Source organism: Zonotrichia albicollis, chromosome 10, assembly GCF_047830755.1.
Source record: "Zonotrichia albicollis isolate bZonAlb1 chromosome 10, bZonAlb1.hap1, whole genome shotgun sequence".
NCBI lineage: Eukaryota > Metazoa > Chordata > Aves > Passeriformes > Passerellidae > Zonotrichia > Zonotrichia albicollis.
The window spans coordinates 13,635,864-13,655,750 of NC_133828.1; the positions used below are offsets into that span (position 1 = coordinate 13,635,864).

At 42.0% G+C, this 19,887-nt stretch overlaps 1 protein-coding gene across 48 annotated transcripts in view; it reads right to left on the bottom strand.

Moving 5' to 3' along the window:
• The window catches only part of MAP2 (microtubule associated protein 2), a 218,760-nt gene that overhangs the window by 7,362 nt on the left and 191,511 nt on the right, over positions 1-19,887 (bottom strand). For 31 of the 48 annotated variants that reach the window (XM_074548092.1, XM_074548077.1, XM_074548082.1 and 28 more), the window contains 4 exons: positions 19,397-19,531; positions 15,212-15,273; positions 9,608-9,761; positions 6,796-7,139 (listed from right to left, as the gene is read on the bottom strand). In XM_074548092.1, coding sequence (XP_074404193.1) covers positions 6,796-7,139; positions 9,608-9,761; positions 15,212-15,273; positions 19,397-19,531 — 695 coding nt within the window. The remainder of the gene's footprint in view (positions 1-6,795; positions 7,140-9,607; positions 9,762-15,211; positions 15,274-19,396; positions 19,532-19,887) is intronic. The other 17 variants (XM_014266963.3, XM_074548112.1, XM_074548110.1 and 14 more) reach the window with 4 other exon arrangements.

Sequence of the window (19,887 nt, forward strand, 5' to 3'; positions counted from 1 at the left end):
CCAGCAAGGCTGCCAGTCCAGAATCTAGTCGTATTCAAAATAAAAGGCTGTGCTGGACATGGGCCCATAGAATGTCCCATTCTCACCCTGCTCTTAGGAAAGGGTGAGCAAGGCACAGTCATTTCTGACCTTTAAAAACATACTGAGAGGCAGACACTGAGCAGATAATATTGTCATCAGCCAAGTCTTGAATCCTTGCACAGGACAAGAGTGGCTGATTGACAAGCTTCTTTATACCTACCCTCACATTACTGTACTAAAGTAATTAACAGGATGGCCATGCTGAACAAGGCATGTCCCTACCAATCAGGGGAGGAAAAGCCTGTGGACAAATACTTAGAGGGTCTGCATAATTATGCTACAAGTACAAAATTAAACAACCATTTTCCATGCCAAAGAGTTTACAGTCAATAGTCAAGAGTGAATTTAACAGAGAGTTCAAGGAAGTGCAAGACCCCTGTCAGATGTAGCATGCTCTGCAATCACACTCCTCACTAAAGCTGGGAAACTGATCAATATAATTGTAAAAAAGCATTGAAGATGCACACTAAATAAAAAAAATCCTGGGAGTGCAATTAATTCACCTAAAATACAAAATCTTTGGTTTAGTACTCCCTTTAACAACAACAACAACCAAACTAACAGATTTTGCTAAAATTCTGAATCCAATACTTAAACTTCTGACACAACAGTTCCTACTCATGGAAAGAGTACTATTAGCTTCAAATATCAAATGATGAGCATCAGGTATCACTTTCCAAAACAGATTTTTTGTCTTTGAGAAAAAATGAGTTTTGAGCCACTACCTCTGGAATTTCTTTACTCCAGCATAATGGAGACAATTAGGTTATTCAGTTCAACTCAAAAATATCTTGCAGTCATCTCTTCATGCAAGCTGGCTTTCCCAACATTCAGCAAATATGTCCCTTAGCATTTTATTGTTCAAATCCAAATTTCCAAGATAAAACCATCTATTCTTTTCTTTCTTGCCCTTCCTGTCTACCAAAACAATTTTTTCTAACCTTTCCATGCAAAATGGAACACTATTATATGATGAAACAGATCTAATCCAGATTATGAATTAGATCCATAATCCAGACTATGGATTAGATCCAGATTATGTATTCCCTGAACATTTTTCCCAAAAAAAACACCTTTCTCATTTTATTTCTCAAAATTTAGGCTACTTAGAGCTCAGCTGGAAACACCTCCTTTGCTGAGCTTGCTGCTGGGATAACTCAGACTTTCTCAGGAATTTACCTCCTAGTAATTTCAACCTACTCCAGGAAAAAAAAAAAAATACAGCTTCTTCCCATAGTTATTAATGAGAGAACAACACCACATGGTACCATCACAGCTGGGATTTGACTCTTCTAACATTAGCCAGCTAAGAATTGGAACTGGCTGCTGAAGCTGCCAACTGTAGCTGGTGGAAAGATACTGAATCCTCCAGAAAGTGGCACCTCCAGCCCTAGACTGAGCATCTGAGTGGCAGAAATCAGGGCACTGCTGCTCACTGCCTACAAAAAACTGAGACACATATGGCTGCTGCAGTGGGTAGAAGTTCTCTTAGTGGCTGGAGCCCATGGGACTGCTTGGGAGCCTCCTGATTGTGGTTCACAGTTTGCCTCACAGGCAGGGTGCACATTTTACAGATGGGGTAGGCACTGCAGTGATGTTACTCTGTCCTAATTCTCTGCTCAGTTCTAGCAACCAAACACCTTTCCTCAAAAAAGCCCTTCTGAAACTTGCTAGAGGCTGGCAGTGATTGCTTAATTTTTCTAAAATATGAGTCAGGAAGAACATCTAGCTTTTTATCCAGAATAATTCAAGGCTTAACTGTACAGACTGTACTCAGGCAAGTCTTCCTTTAAACAAGTGCAGCCTGAACACTGGAGCTGCAAGATGTTATTTCTGTCCAATCTGCAATTTTCAGCCAAAATTCTAAATTTCATAAACTTAAAAATTTCAGGTTTGAGCTGTGACAGATTTTTGAAGGTGCACCTGAAACTCCTAATTTCTCTTCACATTTGTAGATCTGCAATTAACAAGTGGTGAATTAATTTCTAATTTTCAGTGCAGAACAAATCCCTTCAAATGTCTTGCAAATCCCCAGACTTGGGAATGTACAAAGAAAGCAAGAGCAGACTGACAGAGATTAATTTATTTTACAGTTCTGAATTGTTGAGTTGACAAATGCACAGACTTATTCCAATGAGTAAAGCCAACAGTGTGGAAACAATTGCCTCCCAGTCTCTCAGCTCCATCATGTAACAGCAGCCATGCTCCCTGACAATCCACACCTCCCTGTACAGCTGCCTCAGGTGCCTCTGGCTGGGGAAGGCAACAAGTTTGGCCCTAAAAAGCTCATTTATGTTCATCACTGGCCTGTGGAAGAACATCCTCTTAACTTGGGCCTAAGTGGTTTTGATTCACCTGTGTTGTTACAACGGACTGGAGAAAAAGCACATGGTGTGCTGGAAGGAGAGGGGATCCAGCAACAGCTCAGACTGCACTTTATGCAAAGCCTTGCTCTTCACCATCTTTTTAGATGCTCTTCAGCAGCCATTGCACCAACAGTACACAACTTACAGACTTAGAGATTTTAGGCAGTCATGAGCATTCATAAAGTGGTGCAAAGACATGTGAAACAGCAGAATGGGGAGGAACTATAAGACGCCACCTCAAGGGGAAGTTAACTGAGAACTTTTGATCTCCCTTTCTCCAGGAGGTGCTCAGCTCTGGTGCACCAACCAGACCAGTCTGTGTCTGTACTGACTGCACCCTGGCACGCTGTCACTGAGGCAGGGAACATGCCAGAAGCCCACTGACCTCTGCAGACAGGGTTGTAAATCTTGATGATGGGGGTCTGGGGTGTGTGCTGGGAGGGAATCTCTCCTGCCATCCTGATGCCTTTTTATTGGTCCTAAATCAGGAGCCAGACACAGTTAGGGTGGTAAAAAGAGGTTACCTTTGTAAGGATCCTTAGGTGCACAATTCACCAGGTGGAAAACACCAAAGTTGTACACACAGCATAATGTGTATACATTTTTAATAGGGTTTACAAATTAGCATATAAGACAAGAATCCCCAGTTAGAAGCATAACTGGTGAGGTAATTCCACAGTCCAACTCTTTTTCAAATTCCCCCTCCTCTAGATAGGGACTAAACTGTTTATAAAAATATGTCTGGAAAAGCTGGTCTCAACCTTGGTTCCCATGAAGAACCAAAATAGGACAAGAGCCTCAGATCCCCAGCTTGGAACCTTTGGAATGTGTTTTGTCTTTCTGCTTATTGGGTAGAGTCAGGAAAAGTACTGGAGATAAGCTACAAATACAATAATAGGATACAGAGCTACAAATTGTCTTAGGTTGGAAATGCAAGATATGGCTGGGGGTGTGCATTCCATGGCCATCTGTTGGAACCAGGTGGGGCAGCCATCTTCTGTTAATTGGGCCACCTGTTAGAACCAGGAGGGGCAATGTTCTTTATCTCTGCCACAACCCATCCTCCCTGCAGGAGATCTCTTCTGTTCATGGCCACTGAGTGTCCCTGCATGGCTGATAAAATTCCATCATCCCATTGGGAGATGCTCCGCCCAGGGGAGGAGCCAAGCATTCCTACCTGGATACAATCTGAGGTTTGGAACAGCACAGCAGCCTTTGCCCACTGCATTCCCAGAGGAGCAGCTTTCTGCTCCCCTGCATTCCCAGAGGAGCAGCTTTCTGCTGCCCTGCATTCCCAGAGGAGCAGCTTTCTCCTCTCCTGCATTCCCAGAGGAGCCCAGGCCCATCTCCAGCAGCCCTGGAGCTGCAGAGGAAAACTCCCCCCTTGTGCAGGATCCCTGCTGCAGCAGAACCACAGCTGGCACTGCAGGAGGGCTGAGCCACCATGGCATGGGGCTGTGCCACCACCCTGACACACAGGGGGGCAGCTCCTGATCTGACTCTGGCAGTGTTGTTTTGTGTTACTGCATTTTTATTTTTCTTTATAAAGAACTGTTATTCCTACTCCTATATCTTTGCCCAAGAGCCCCTTAATCTCAAAAATTATAATAATTTGGAGGGAAGGGGTTTACATTTCACATTTCAAGAGAGGCTCCTGCCTTCCTTAGCAGACATCTATCTTTTCAAATCAAGACAAAATTTATGTGTAAAAGCACAGAGAATATATAAAAGAAGACAAGGCAAAAAAAAAATCAATTCATCTTTAATCCAAACTGATTTTGAAGCTAAGATACCCATTCAAGCCTCTTCATCTGCCCACCTCTGAGATGTCTTACCAGTGCCAGTCCATTTTATCACCTAATGAACAAGCCTATTCTCCTTGCAAACATTTCTGTGGTTTTTGGAAAGCATCTACTGAATAGTGGTGTCATCAATTTGTTCAAACTTTCTGACTCATTACTAATTGCATTTTGTTTTCTACAATTTAGGAAGATGGTGAAGTTCTTCCTTAATCTTCCTAAAAACCTTCATGGAACATTTCATTCTTTAGCATGACTTAGATATTTCTTTTTTCTATGTGTCATCTTACTTCTTACAAGGTGCCTGCCTGTCACTATAATTAGTGGCATTTTAAAGCTCATGCATGTAATTCTAGTCTGTGCAGCTCCATTCACTTTGATGATGCTCTGCTGCTTCACATCCACTGAAGTTCTTGCCTGTGGCTGAGATTTTAGGTATACATTTTAAGATAAAATTAGGAGAAATCTAGGTTAGTTTTATCCTTGGTTGCTGGTCCATGAAGCATTCTAAATAGTCTGCCTTGCCAGGAATGAAAATACTCCATTGGTGCACTTCTGTACTTTGATATGGTACCAACCACATCCACAGACAGAATTTCAAAAGGAAAACCAAAAATCTGAACCAAAAAAACACAAGAAAAAAAATCAGTCTTGGCATCTGAATCAGATTTCCAACACCCTCTCCCAGCTCCCCATGCTTCCCTTGGGCTGTCTGAGAAATAACAGATGCAAATGGGTTACTTTTGTAAGCACGGCATTTCCTCCCCAGCTGATGCAGTGTGAAAATCCATCTGAAGCCCAGCAGACATACCCATGAGCAAGTCTCCTCTGAGCTTTGCCAGTGATGATCCATTTCACCACACTGTACCAGAAAGAGAAAACCAGACAAGCACCTCCTGGCTGCACCACAGAGCAGAGAGCCCTCATTTCTCTCCACTGCAGAATACCAATTAAAACACTAAAATGTTTCAAACCCTCTATTCCTAGGAGGAGCTTAATGCAGTGCAAAGTTAGCTTGTTCCTCCCCCAAAAAGCATTCTCTTCACACACCACACTCACACAACTCCCATCAGGTGGAATGATTTCTCCCCTTTTCTTTGTTTCTGTGGCTGCCAAGTCAGAGTTGAAGGAAAATCAGTCTGCTGTCTGATGAGCTTTTGATAAAATTCCAGGCTGAAGCACTGCACCTCTTGATTTATTTAGCATTCAAACATCCCGAAGAGCTTCTTCAATTTTGCAATCCAGCCTCTGGCAGTTTCAGAGTGCAGCTTTCTCTAGAACAGCTCAAAGTTAAGAGAAATCCTTGTGCCAGGCTGAAATATACCACTGGTAAAAGGATAGTCTGCCTTGAAATGACACTTTAGGGCTGCCTGTCTGTACTCCTTTAGTGATTTGCATGTTATGTTTATGTACTTAACTTGCCCAGATATATGCTGGGTTTTTCTCTGCCTGTTTTTCCTGTTGCTATCAGCACTTCCAGTTCAGGTTAACAAGAAGCTTTCTGTTTGTTTCATGTATCACCACTAAAAGCAAGTAACAGATAACAGCTCATTTCAGCCAGGGTAATATTGCTACCAGACATTAAAGAACTGAGCAGACACAAGGAAATGAAATTAGCTTTCATGCTGCTCTCACAGACCCTCTAAAATTCAACTGCAGAAACTGGAAAAGAATTATCCTAAAACCTCTTGTCTAGACTAAGCAACTATGGCATAAAGGAGACATGAAGGAAAAATTTAGTGAGCTTCTCTTTGCCCAACCCACAGCTCAGTGGCTACATACCACTGGAACTAAAAAATGCTTTTGCTTCAGTGATGTGCAGATTTCCCCTGGAATGCCCACAGCAGTGAAATGCCATCCTGTGCCATCCTTCACTGCTCAAGGACTCTGAGCAGTTCTTTAGAGCTAAGGACATTCAGCTGTCTAGGCATGGTGTCTACAAAGAAACACAGTTTGCTGTGGCATCCTAGTTCTTGTATAATTGTTACAGCCCAGAGAGAGTGACAGAGAGGAGGAGGAGGACAGGGTACCATGGTGCTGGTTTCAGGCCCTAAGTCCAACACCTGGGCCTGTAAGAGGAATGCTAATCCAGAAGCACAGTCTGAATTTGTCTTGCTGGAGCCCCTGCACACCCCCATCTGCTACATGGTATGCCAAATGGAGTGGAGCTCCCATGAAAAATAATCACACCTGTCAAAATAAAGGCAGAATACCTTTGCTGAAGCATTATCTCCTGGACTTTATGAGTAACTGGCTGCTGTGCAAATCCTGGAAAGTACTGAATGTGGTAATTTACCATGAAAACAGATCAACACCTTAGAGACAGCTGTTTAAAATATGAGCCTGTTCTTTTTCTCTGGAAGACCTACAGCAGGTACAGTTAAGTTCTGAAGACTGTCCTCTTCTTGGCCATTTAACATCACTTAAACAAGCAAGGGATTTGGAGAACACAAGTAGCTTTATAAGGCAACGCAAGATGTCTCCTGTCACAAAGGTGCACACAAAAGAGTAAATAACATATGGGTGAACATGAAGAGTGGAATCCTTACCTGCCCTCCTTTAGGCTGGTATTTGATATTATCTGTTGACCCAATTTTGGACCTGACATTCTTGAGGTCAGGTAGAGGCTGATTAATAACTCGTAGCTGCTTTGGAGTGGCTGGAGATTTAGGAGGAGTGCGAATTATGGCAACTTTTTTCTCAGTAGGTACCAGTATTGCAGATTTGGGGGTCCCAGGAGTGTGGGGAGTTCTGGAGTAACTGGGTGTCCCTGGAGTGCCTGGGGTACGGGAGGCATAGCTTGGTGGTGTCCCTGGAGTGATGGCAGTGGAGCCAGGAGTAGTGGGGGTAGAAGTTCCACTTTTTCCCGTTCTGCTACGAATTGGCTCTGATCCTACATGCAACAGAAAAAAAAAAAAAAACAAAACAGCTTTAGAGGCACAGAAGTACCGCTCTTCTTCCCTTTGTACTCCCAAAAGTGCATCCCTATGTGCCAAGCAGGACACACCTCTTCAGGTGACAGTGCTGCTGCTGGAACAGCAGCAGGAATGGGTCACTCTGTGTCTTACTTGGCTACTCAACCTGCCAGGAATTACCTGGCCATGAGAGGTTGAGCTCTCCATTCTGTACCACAGAAGTGCTTCCCACAATACCCCTGCTAAGCTGCCTAAAACAAGGCACATCATCACATTTATTTCCATTTTGGGCAAAGGACGAGAAACATCCTTGGAATCCAACCTCTGGGACTTGATCCAACCAATTTCAGTGGATCTGGGCAATAAACTAGAAAGTAAAAATTCTGATGATATTCCTGAAATGAAAAGCTGTGAGTGCCTGGCTGGAGCTGTTTCTCATACCACTGCTGGAAAAGTGCAGATGAACCCCAGGTGGGCATTCAACTGATGCAAGAGCTATAGCTCTGTTGTGCGCATGGGTAGATGTCCTTACAGTCAATTGCTATTTTTCATTAGTGCTGTGAAAGAAAACCATTACCACAGGCAACCTTGACAAAAAGTCACATTCTACTTACATTTGCATGCAAGTAAAAAACCCCAACTCTATCATTTTGTAGCAGCTCCATTCAGCGTTTATGGCATTGCCAGTCCTTTTCACTGAGCACAAGGATCAGTCTAGCTGTGTTTTCTGCAGCCAGCTCTGCTTCCAACTCTCAAACACAAATAAACAGAAGCTGAGATATCTCCAAAGTTAAATTTTGCTGAGAATACTTATGGAGAGAAAGATCAAGGTAACTCTCAAAACCTGGGAACCCCAAATGGGTGCATGTATGTTTTCACTCTTCAAATATTCAGAAATTATAAATCCAATGGGCCCCTCAAAACCATCCAGGGGGACTAAACACATTGTTATTTTAAGTATTATCATTCTGTTTGTGCAATGATGGTGGCCCAAACCCAATGCACTCCTGTCCTTGGGGCTCAGCAGACACTCCTTGCTCTACATGATTCATTAGGCAGACTGAGCATACTCCACTCACCTCCCATTTCCCTAAACAGGTTTCTTTCTTTCCAAACCAACCCTAAAGCTTCTTACTATACCATCTGAGACAGAAAGTGAATTTTTTTTCCCACCTCCTTGCAGGCCTGGTGTATTTACTTTTCATTTCTCAGCTCTTCATCACCTGCCAAATGCTTAATGGCCTCTCACTCCTGGTCAGGAGAATGGGCTGGCTGCTGTGGCAGCTGGAGGTCACTCTGCTTTCAAAGGGTCTCTGTTTCACCTTTGGTGCATCACTTATGACTTTTTTTTGCAGAATTTAATCATCTACTTCCCTTAAGCTGTCTTAAAAAGAGTTGAGACTGGTTTCTAAAGAGAGAAGACAGAAACTCCTATTGGAAAGCAGGAAGCCACATGTAGGTTCTAAGGCCTGGCTAAAAGTTCTGGGGTTATTTAGTAAATTGTCTTTGTCCTGTAATTTATTTTGGCTTGTGATTTGATAACTTTGGTGCTCATAAAAGGAACCTAGCTGGTTCACTGCCCCCAGTGAGTCACTCTGCTACTTAACATCTCAATTCTCAGCAGCAATTTTACCCTAGGAGTAGAGCACAGGGAGATAATTACTGGGAAGCAGCAAATAAATGACTCTAACTATCAGGTTCACTTTTCCAAGACCCATCAGAATATTTCAGGTTGTCTGCTTCAGCTTTGACTCATTATTTCTTGCTGCTATTTGTAAATGCTCTGTGTTAAGTACCTCACCCAGCTCTGAGCTCCCTACAAAGGCATTTTCTAATATCAGCAATTAATCTGGGCAGCAGACCTTGCTCTGGGCACTGCAGGTGCATCCTGTCCCTGCTTTCAGGCACTTGGCATGTGAACAAAACCAGTTCTACAGCGTGCGGTGTTCACAGGGGTCCCAGGATGAGGAAAGAGATGAGAATGTTGACTCCACATTTCAGAAGGCTGATTTATTATTTTATGATATATATTATATTAAAACTATACTACAGGAATAGAAGAAATGATTTCATCAGAAGGCTAGCTAAGAATAGAAAAGGAATGGAATCAATAACAAAGGCTTGTGACTTGGACAGAGAGTTTGGACAGCTGAACTGTGATTGGCCATTAATTAAAAACAACCACGTGAGACCAATCACAGATCCACCTGTTTCATTCTACAGCAGCAGATAATCATTGTTTACATTTTGTTCCTGAGGCCTCTCAGCTTCTCAGGAGAAAAAATCCTAAAGAAAGGATTTTTCAGAAAATATCATGGCTACACTACAGCATACCCCAGAACCACTCCTCTGTGTCAGAGGCTGTGCAATGTGACAAATCTGACCAGGATGGAGACAACCACAGGAGCAGGAAAAGGGGAACATGCAAAATAAAGAGACAACTCACGGGTAGTCCGTCGTACTGAGGAGGAGAGCGAAGATGTGAGGGACAGGGAGTTCTCCTCTCTGTCTCTGTCTCCTGAAACACCTCGCCGAGGAGGGAGGATGGAGGAAGGCCTTGGCAGAGATGAACGCTTCTCGGGGCTCTTGCTTACTCCATCCTACAGCAGCACAACAACAAAGGAAGGTTTAGTTTGCAAACCTCACTCTTTGGGCTATGATTTCCTGTATCTACACACAGAGGGGAAAACCTAATCCTGTGGGCCCAGTTTGGGATCAGTCACCCTCCATTCTCTAACTTAGCTCCCTGGTGCATCTTTACGGCATCCAAACCTCTTCTGATTACTATCCTGAGACATCTAGGGATATTCTTGGATCTAAATATGGATTCCACAGCTGGCTCTTACTAAGGAAAAAAGAGCAGGGTTTTTAAGTGCAAATTGAAAGTAAACTCTCTAGAGCTCAAGTGTGAAATTCCTATATGAATTTACCTGCAAAGTAACTGCATTACTGGTGTCCAGACACTAGATTGGTACGTGTTGTGTGATTTTTGCATATTCAAACACTAACTTGTAAATTTCTTATGGACATAAATTTTTAGCTACAGGCTTTGATGGTATTTTCTGTTTGGTTTTTTTTTCTTTTTTCCTGAATTTGGATTATAAATCCTGCTGTTTTAATTCCTTCTATAATAAAATGCTTACTTTTTGAAATCAGTGCATACCTTCTCTTTACCAGAGTAAAGTAAACCTTTACCATTAGGGCAATGGACATGTATGTTAGAATATTTTTGAGTTTATGGGATGTGCAGCCAAAGACAGACCAGCATAAGCAGACATTCTTCCTAAAGACAAATGATGATGGTCCCAATCAGTAAAAGACACACCAAATATGACATTAAACAAAAAATGAAAGTCAAGGGCAAAACCAATTTTTAAACCAGGATAGTTAAGTCACCATAATGTACATTTGAAACACAAGTTAAATGTAAATAGGGAGAAGCTGGAATGGACTGCCAATCATCTTTTTAAATTTATACTGCAACTTCTTCACAAAGTCCTATGCACTGACTAAATTTGGTCCTTGACATTTGGTTTCTGCCCTATTCTATCCCCTGCTGCTGGTAATTACAATTGTACTCTCTTATGCTGGAGGTTGAACTTCATTTTGAAGAATATTAACAGGTCAAAAATTACAGTTTTTTAAACTTGGAGGGCAAATTGGTCCTGCTGCTCTTTACCACCTACTCACTTGCAAATGGCTGTAACTTCTTGGCAGTTAATGAAGTGGCATCCATATGATCAACAAAAAAAAGAAGATGTGTCCTTCTAGTTATAACTTCATTTACATTTCCTGTGGAGTATCTCCATTTTTATCCATCTTGTAGCCTGCTAATCAGTTTTCCTGCCACTGGAAGTAAGTAATCCGACAGGAGCTTCACAGAGAATTAATCAAATTCAGTGGGTAGATAATGTGTCTCATGGAGTTCACCTGTGCATCTCTGACTCTCTCCACCAACTCTGCTACCTTACCTTAGCATCTGATTTTGAGTCTCTTGGGCCTGCAGAGGAGGGCCGAACAAATAAACTGTCTGTATCCAGACATGTGGCCCTTTTAGTGGTTAATGAGCAGGCTGAGCTGGGTCTTGGAGGAAGCAATGACTTTGCTCTAGACTTTGAGGCAGGAATCTTTGACAAAGAGGCAGTCTAGTCATGAGAAAACAAACAAAACACAACATGAAGCTGGACAAAATGAAAACACATGCAACATGGACCAAAAAAAACCAAACCAAAACAAAAAAAAAGCCAAGCTATGAATAATACTTTTCCTGCGTCTGGTAATGGTCTACGCAGATCTGACAATCATGGAAGTTTCAGTTTTGTGTTATTTGACTGAAATCCTTGGTCTGGACAGAGTTACCAATTCTAGGAATCTGCCTTTTTCTGCAGATGCTGTTTAGATCTTGTGTTATTAGAAAAAAAAATGGTGCCAGGTGTGGCATTTAACTGGTACAACTGCTGCATTAGAAACAAGTGCAAAGCTACAGGAGCACCAAGGGATCCCAGCCCTTTAAAGTTGAAATACATTCCTCCAGGCTAAAATCAAGAATAAAACGTGGGAATCTTAGAAGCAAAGTTACACCAGTATTCCCACAGCAGCAGGAGGACAACATTCCTTCTTTTGCCATTGTGTACAGACAAAATCTCTAACACAGCCCAGATACTGCTTTGTGCATTTGGTGTCACTCCATAGAAATTCACAAATTTATATTTGTATGGAGTATTTTTGGTTTTGTATTGGAGTATTTTGTATTGGAATATTTTTATTTTTGCATGGAGTAAATTTATATTTGTATGCAGTCCTGGGATGAGGAAAGCATACATGGTTGAAGGGCTGACATGGTATGTTAATGTGAACAAATACTTGCTTGATACCAAATAATGAAAATATCCCATTGAAAGAACAATTAAACACCAACAGGACAGACAGAAAATCTTTGTTAATACTTAGCAGCATCCTACTGCTTTACAAAAAAGAATCTCCTTGAAACTGAATAGGCTACTTGCTTAAGAAACACTGTTTTTTTTTCTATAGGTGTAACTGATATTACAAAGAGCAGTTGCAAAGGTAGTCCTTATCCTCTCTGTAGTCATACTAGCATGAAATTATGTACAAATCCCAATGGGCCTGTCCTCCTGGGATTTGCACTGAACTTTAGTGCTAAACTTGGCATTTGATTTCAATTAATCCCCTGGACTTTCCCAATGTTCAGAAAAGGTACACGAGCTGCTTTTAAGTTGTCTTGTTAGAAAATGAGAAAAGAATGGGCTGTCCAGCTCTGACAGGCCTCTGGCTTAGGCTATATGCTCAGCCTATGGAAAACTGAGACTGAATATCATCTATGACATCACTCATGTGAGTAAGAGCTGCAGAACTGTGTATCAATTCCAGTCCCACAGTACAGCTGAGAGGAGTTCCATTGGATGTCCTCCTCCAGACCAAGCAGCAAGTCAAGAAATTAGGATGGAAGTGCTTTACTAGCAAGAACATATTCCCATAATGAGTTTTGCAGCATATTTATGCCTCTTTCTTTTTTAATACTTATTTTACTGTCTGAGAACAAACAGAGGAAAACCAGCAAATAATTATTTTAAACAGAAACTACAGAATATAAGTTTCTGTTAAATCAAAGGCTTTTCCAGACTTTGACTGTTTTGTCATAGTTCAGTTTATGGGTCTCATCCATTTGTGAAACTTTGGATCATGTTTAGAAATCCATGAAGGTATTTACTGATGCTGAAACTCGGTGGAATCTTTATGTTGGGTGGCAGAAGAAGCAGACATTCTGCAAGCACCTTTCACCTGGCTTTCTGAACCAGAGATAGAACTAAGCACACACTGCTTGAGGCCCAAATCTTCATTCTGTGGTTTTCACCATTTTCAATTTGCATGCAAGGAACTACCCCTATAATGAGACTGAAAAACTCTTGTAGATTAAGGTTCTAGTCACAGTGCAAAGACTTTTCACTCATATGGCTCAGTGTCCTCTGTGAATACATGTATCTAATGTGGATGCTAAAGATGGACAGCACTGAGATCTGTCAGTGGAAAAGATGGGGAAAAGGCATGGCCTTGAGCTACTGCACAGCTCTGGTTATCACAGTCTGGAGTCCCTCCATGTTACTTAGGTATCAGGGCACTTTTAGCATCAGGAATAGCAGCAGAACCTGCCCAGAGCTGGTTGAGCAAGCAAAGAAACTGTGTCTCAATCCCTGCAGGAAAACTCAGTCTCTGTTAGCAATACTTCACCTCTGACCTCTGTTTTAATTTATGCTGCTGGAAGGGTGAGCTGCCCAGAGGACAAAGTTCTATGTGACTCAGGGATTGCTGAAGTGGGGATGCAGAACCCTCATTTTATTTCAAGGTGTTCCTAACACATGGCACAGGTTTTCATCCCCTCACTGTGAACTGCAGGTACACAGCTGCTTCCAGCAGATGGAACTGTTTAGCTTTTCCTGAACTTGTCCTGTGTAAACTGCAGTCTCAACATGAATAACAAAACTGACCAGGCTGGATGATCTAACATTACCAGTGAAGAGGAAAAGACTGCAGCACTTGAAAGACATAAAAGCTGAAAACCACAAAGAAACAAAACAACAAAAATAGAGAGAGATCTTTATAAAAGCAGAGACAAAGGCAAGGCACAGAAGAGAAAATATCCAAGAGGTGTGTGGCAACCAGAGAGACAAGGCAACAGGAGAGAAAGTAAACAGGGGACAGCTTTCTGATGTGTGCTATAACATAAGGTGCAGGAATAGGAAAGACATACAAAAAGATAATTTCACAGAATGATTTTGCAGTGCAGTGCTTGTACTAGAGCACTCCAAAAACACTGAAAATGGGCAAGTATTGGCATCTCTTGTGCAAGTGTTGATGGTCTGTCAGGAAAAGACAGTAATAAAACATGCTCAGACTCAGCCAACAAACCTGCCCAGATCTTAGTCACTTGTAAAGAAGCTCTAATAGTTTCCCAGTTCTGAGCTGGAATGGGTCAGACCTGAAAAACCCTGGTTCCTCCAAAGCCTCCAAAAGTGCTCTTAACACTACCAGTTTCTTACAATTCATAAACAGTGTGTAGCACTTGATGTGACACAGCCCCAAAGAACTGAGAGCCTGGTTTAATAAACGAAATAAATCACCCATGGAATATACTAAGAAATATATTAGGGAATTTAGAAAAATTCTAAAGAAAATTGTAATTGTTATTGCTGGGGGCTGGTCCTGCTAAGGGCCAGGAGTTGTACTTTATGATCCTGATGAGTCCCTTCCAGCTCAACATATTCTATGATTCTGTGATAACAATGATAAAGTGTCATGCTGCAGCTGTGAATTAGCATGTGTCACTGTCATGGCTAAAATAACTGCACAGGGGAGAGTGAATGGAGGTTGGTTTGCTGAGGATTTTGGAGGGTTGAGACAGAAACAGTGTAGGGTGAGCAAGGGGCAAGGGAGTCTTTGCTTAAGAGAGCCAGACACAGGAAGCAGAAAAGGCTGTAGGGCAGCTGAAGGCAAGGCAAGGCAAGGCTGTAGTCTGACAGACTATAGCACAGACAGTGGCCATACTGAAAGCAGTAAATGTAAATTCTACTGGCCAGTAACTCCTACACAGGCATGGCCCCTGCAGAACACTGAGCTGTGGAATGGCACACCAGGAGATATCCAGCAGTCCTGGGGTGGGCTTCTGCATTCTGTGGCTTTGTAACACCCAGCAGTCCAGCAAGGTGCCAATGCAAGCTGGGCGCTGCAGGAAGGGCCAGGACATGCAGCTCATCCCACGGAATGGCCTGGCTCAAAATGCTGCCCAGACTTCAAGTCCTGCAGTTTGGAGTCTGTGTGCCCCCTGTGGGTCTGCAAACTGTCACCATCTACCACTTGAGACTAGACTTCTAAGGTTATTCAGGAAAGGTGGTTTTAATTATCCTTTTAAATTAATAATGAAAATGGCGAACAAATTTTAAATGGAACACACACTTACTGAATTAACACAAAAAGATGTAAAATAAGGGCAAAAGGAGATTATAAAGATGAACAATAAGATTATTTTACTCACTGAGAGTTTTTCCTTTGCTTGTTTAAATACAGCAGGCGCCTGGTTTGTTTCACCACCTGCTGCTGAGAAATCCAAAGAAAGACTTGATAGTTAAAGACAGTAATAATAAGCATTTCCATTCAGTACACTTGTTAGACCAATTAAATGCCTTGAAACTACTGTGCAAAGCAAGTACTTTGTGAAATACCCTGAACTTTATGCAGACATTTCTTTGCCTTAAATTTTTTCTGCATTCATCTTACTTGAGGTAAAATGGTATTCTATGTGTTTTGAACAAAATGAAATTTTCTATTCATGTACCTATAGGTCTACAAACTAAAAGAAAAAAGTTCCAGAAATAGTTGACAAATATAAGTTTCTGTTCAATCCTCAGAAAATTTACAGCCTGGTTTTCAGGACTGTCCTCTAAAAATCAAGCTTCTTTAAATCATCCATAAATCAAAATTGTAAGAGAGGTCTCTATAGTCACCACTTTCAAAATATTAGCCAACATTCATAATGGATAGAGAGAGATTCACTGTTGAATTTTCATCCTAGTTGTGTCAATAAGGGCAGCGTGTCATGGTCAACTAAGCTCTCAAGAATTTAAAAATTCAAGGTTTATCTGGGACATCAAGAATGCTAACTCAGTATTTCATTTATTTGATACAACATGGTTTGAGGTAAGATGTTTCTCTTGGACCTGAAATCCATCCACACTGGCTTTTGAATGGGACAGCTTTTTGGAAAGCAGGTTATCAGCTTCACCCGAAGGCTGCTGCTTAGGAAGTGATGTGCCACTTAACAACTAACATGAAATCTTCTGGCACCTGTGCCAGGATGCCCTTGGTAAAAGAAGTAGTAGGACAACAATCACAAATGACAACCTTCTGCTATAAACCCAACTGTTTTCCAACTTTAAACCAATCCTAACTCCTCATACAGGAAAGGTCAGGTTAATTTTTCCCATTTCTTATGCAGCTCCAGGCATGGTGAGGTTATCCCTGGTTTTCTGTCACACTACCCACTCTAGTCCAAGGTGTAGGAGAGAGAACTTGTGAGGAAGAAAAGAATTTATAACTGCCTACTTCAGTTCTTCTGAATTTTTAAGAGGTGAGTACAGCAGAGCCTTCCCATGTCACACTTCACCACTGCTGTTACTGTTGGTTTGGGTCTGGTTTCCATCTCTTCTAGATAACCACAAACAGACTGCTTCCTCCTTCCCTTGGCATTCATCCCTAACCAGTCACACCGGGAGCTGGAAGAAAAGCTGTGTCACTTGTGCCATTGTGCCTGGTAACAACCAGAACTCCTCCGAACACAAGATTTCTACAGGCCCTACAAACCTGTTTCAGCTCAGGGGGTGACCCCAGAACTGAAAACAAGAAACAGAAGCATATCATGGCCAGGTCATTGTCCCGGCCTCCAAAAACACACCTGCAGTAGCATCTCACAGCCACCAAGAAAACCCAGGCCAGGCTGGGGGTTTCACTCATGGAGCTACACCAGCCAAGGCAAAGACTTCCCAACTGTCTCATCAAGTTGGCCTTACAATTTCGTTTTCAAATGGCAAGGACACGTCCCTCAAAAACCAGAACCTGACTCATGGATATGGTTCTGTAAGTTACTGGTACCTCCCAGTGCTTTCCAATGATGTGGGAAATCTTTTTCAGGTATTGAGGGGCATTAAGGGGAAAATGCACTTTTCCCAGGCCATTGTGCAAAATATAAAAGCAGACATTAACTTCCTTTGGTAGATACCTGTATCTTATGACTGGACATGTTTCATTTTGAAGTCATGGTAAATGCTGTGTGGAGATTTTAACTGACTGCAACACACTCAAAGCTCTGTGGACTACACTGCCAAGAACTTTTGTGGGCTTCATTACCCAGGCATCACTAAAACTAACAAGACCACTCCAAACAGGATGCACTGACAGTCAAAACTGGCTTCAAGAAATGGTGCTGTATTTCAGTTAAAAAGAAAATGGGAGAGAGACAATGTCCCTCTAGATTCCAGATCCTGGAGAGACCTGCATGACACAATCAAGCTCAGGGATTTGTAAGATAACATATGACCACCTGCACTCTTAGAATATCACACACCATTGCAGTCTTTCTCATAGACTTCCCCAAAGTCCCATAAGGAACTATAAATATGGGAGGTAGAAGAAAATAAGGCATACTGTAATTTTTCCAGCAACAATGAGTGTGCTGAAACATTCTAAGAAATATTTTTGGTCACTTTTTGGCATGGTTTCCACTCCTCTGCTTTAGAGCTCAAAGTTCAAGCCACATTTCTGAAAGTTCTATGATCAGTTTGGGTCCATCATATTGGTTGCTTCCTACCTCAGGACTTAAGTAAGGGAGGTAGTTTTTGTGTTGTGTTTCTCACTTTGACTAAGACATCTGGTTCCCTGTGCATTGCAGTTAGAGAGAAAAACCTCTGAGGTTTGCCAAGGCAGCACAAGTTTCAGGCACAGGGCAGATTTTATCCAAGTCCATTGGTATGACTCAGTTCTTTTTGGGCTCCTAAGGGTCAGAACAGTTCAGAGCAGGCAGTGGTAGAGTGAGTAGCCTGTGGTCAGAGCTGTCATGCCCTGGTAGCTGAGGGCATGACAGCTCTGACCACACAGCTGTACAAGTGTAGATGAAGTTGAGAACACTACAAAGTCAGTGCCTTTCCCCCATCCATGTCCACAGCTTAGTGAATTCCCCTGGGGCTTTTGAAAGAACATGAGAATTATGGGTTGTAACTTCTGAGCTATCAAGCTGTGCTTCAGCAAGCAGCAAGAGATAGCAAGGAGAAATGTTTTAACTCTGTTTTAAAATTCCTCCCTGTTGGGTAGTTCTGGTTCAGAGTGCAAGTTAGGACAGCCCAGAGACTGCAAACTGAGGAGGAGACATCAGTGCAACACAGAGGAGACTGAAGCAGCCTTTCCTTTCCTTTTATTTCTCCTGAGAGGGGGAAGTAAAAGGGTGAGATTCTGTCACAGGAGCAAAGGGGATGGCATCGTTCTGGTGTCCCAGTGGAACACAGCCAGGATACAATCCACACTTCATACAGCAGAGGCATGAGACCAAACCTGCTCTAAACCATCCTCCTACTGCTTTTTCACTGCTCACACCTCCCTGCTGGGGCTGGTCTGCATTCTCAACAAGAGGGACTGGTGCAAAACTGCAGGGGAATCACTGCCTGGAGACACTTTTGGTATTGCTCTGCTTAACCACATGATGGGTAATGAAAGTTCCTGTTAATTTCTAAGCTGTGAGAAGATGCCTGTGCACTTCTGCATTGCTGTGCCTGGTTTTTCTCTTATTATCCCAAGTTCCAAACAACCAAACACTACAGCATGTGGCCACGTTACACGACAGAAAACCTGCCCTCTTTTAGCAGTTTGAAGATCACAATGAAAGTGAAGATGTTCGTCCTTCCACTTGGAACCCACAGAAATCATGAATAATATGTGAAAATGCTGAAAGAATTATTTTGGTCCTCTAAATAATGATACACCTATGAAGTCGTAACAGGAATCATTTCTTTCTTCCTTTTATCTTCCTCTACCAAATATTAAGATTTTTTGCTTGGAATGCATTTCGCAGTGTGAGCCCAGATTTCTTCTCTCTCAGCTCCATGCTGCATGTGGCTGGATTCTCCCTGTGGATTTTGACTGCACAGCATAAACATCAGTGACAGATTGGGAATTATCAATGCAGATAACATCAATAAACAAAATATAAGTCTGAAACACTTCTTATTATGCATGAGAGTAAAAAAGCAGAAGAATGGAAATGCATAACATGGTTTAAGTTGCCAACATTTTCCCACCAGAAAAAAAAATAAAGCATAATTAAAAAAAAAATTTAAAAATAAAGAAAAAAATCATCCACAAATTAAAAGATGATGGAGATTCCTAGAACACCACACTCTAAGCACGATGCCAAGTTACAATCACAGCACTTGGAGGCCCAAGCAATGACAAGCATACATGATCATGGCCTCCATCAAACAAACAAACAAATACCAGGAAAGAAAGAAAGAATAAAAGAAAAATGGTACAAAACACTAAAAAAGCAATTCTATTTGTGAAGATTGACACTCTTGGAAGAAAAAAAAAATAGAGAAGCTGCTAGAGCTATGAGATTTACAAAAGAAAATGTCTATGTTTGCCAGCCACATTGCATAACTGAACAGAACGCAGTCACCTGTCTGCTTCCGTTTAACACAGGAGAGATGAGTTGGTCTAGTATATTTGATAGCAGGTTTTAAAATTATTTTCCTGGAGGGAGAGTGGCCCTGAACTTCAGTTTTTTTAGCAAGTTCAGCTTTCTTATACACTGCTATGGACAAAAAGAACACAAAAACACAGAATCAGAAAAAAACCCAGCAAACCATTCCACATGATCAATAAGTCAAGTGTCAGGCCCACTGCCCCACAACTCCAACCCAACGCGTTGCTTCTTCCGAGGGGAACAAATCCTATGCTGCAAGAGGGGGAGCACTGGTGCATTGGCTCAGAAGCATTACCCAGTAATCAATAGGGATGTCCACAATGAAATAGGACCAGTGGAGCAATGAGCCTTGGACATGGCTTCTCACATAGTTGTACAATATCTCATTATAAAACACTACCGTTAATAACGCCATGGTGCACATAATCTACAGCAGAGTAACCAGACAGTACTGTAAAACAGTA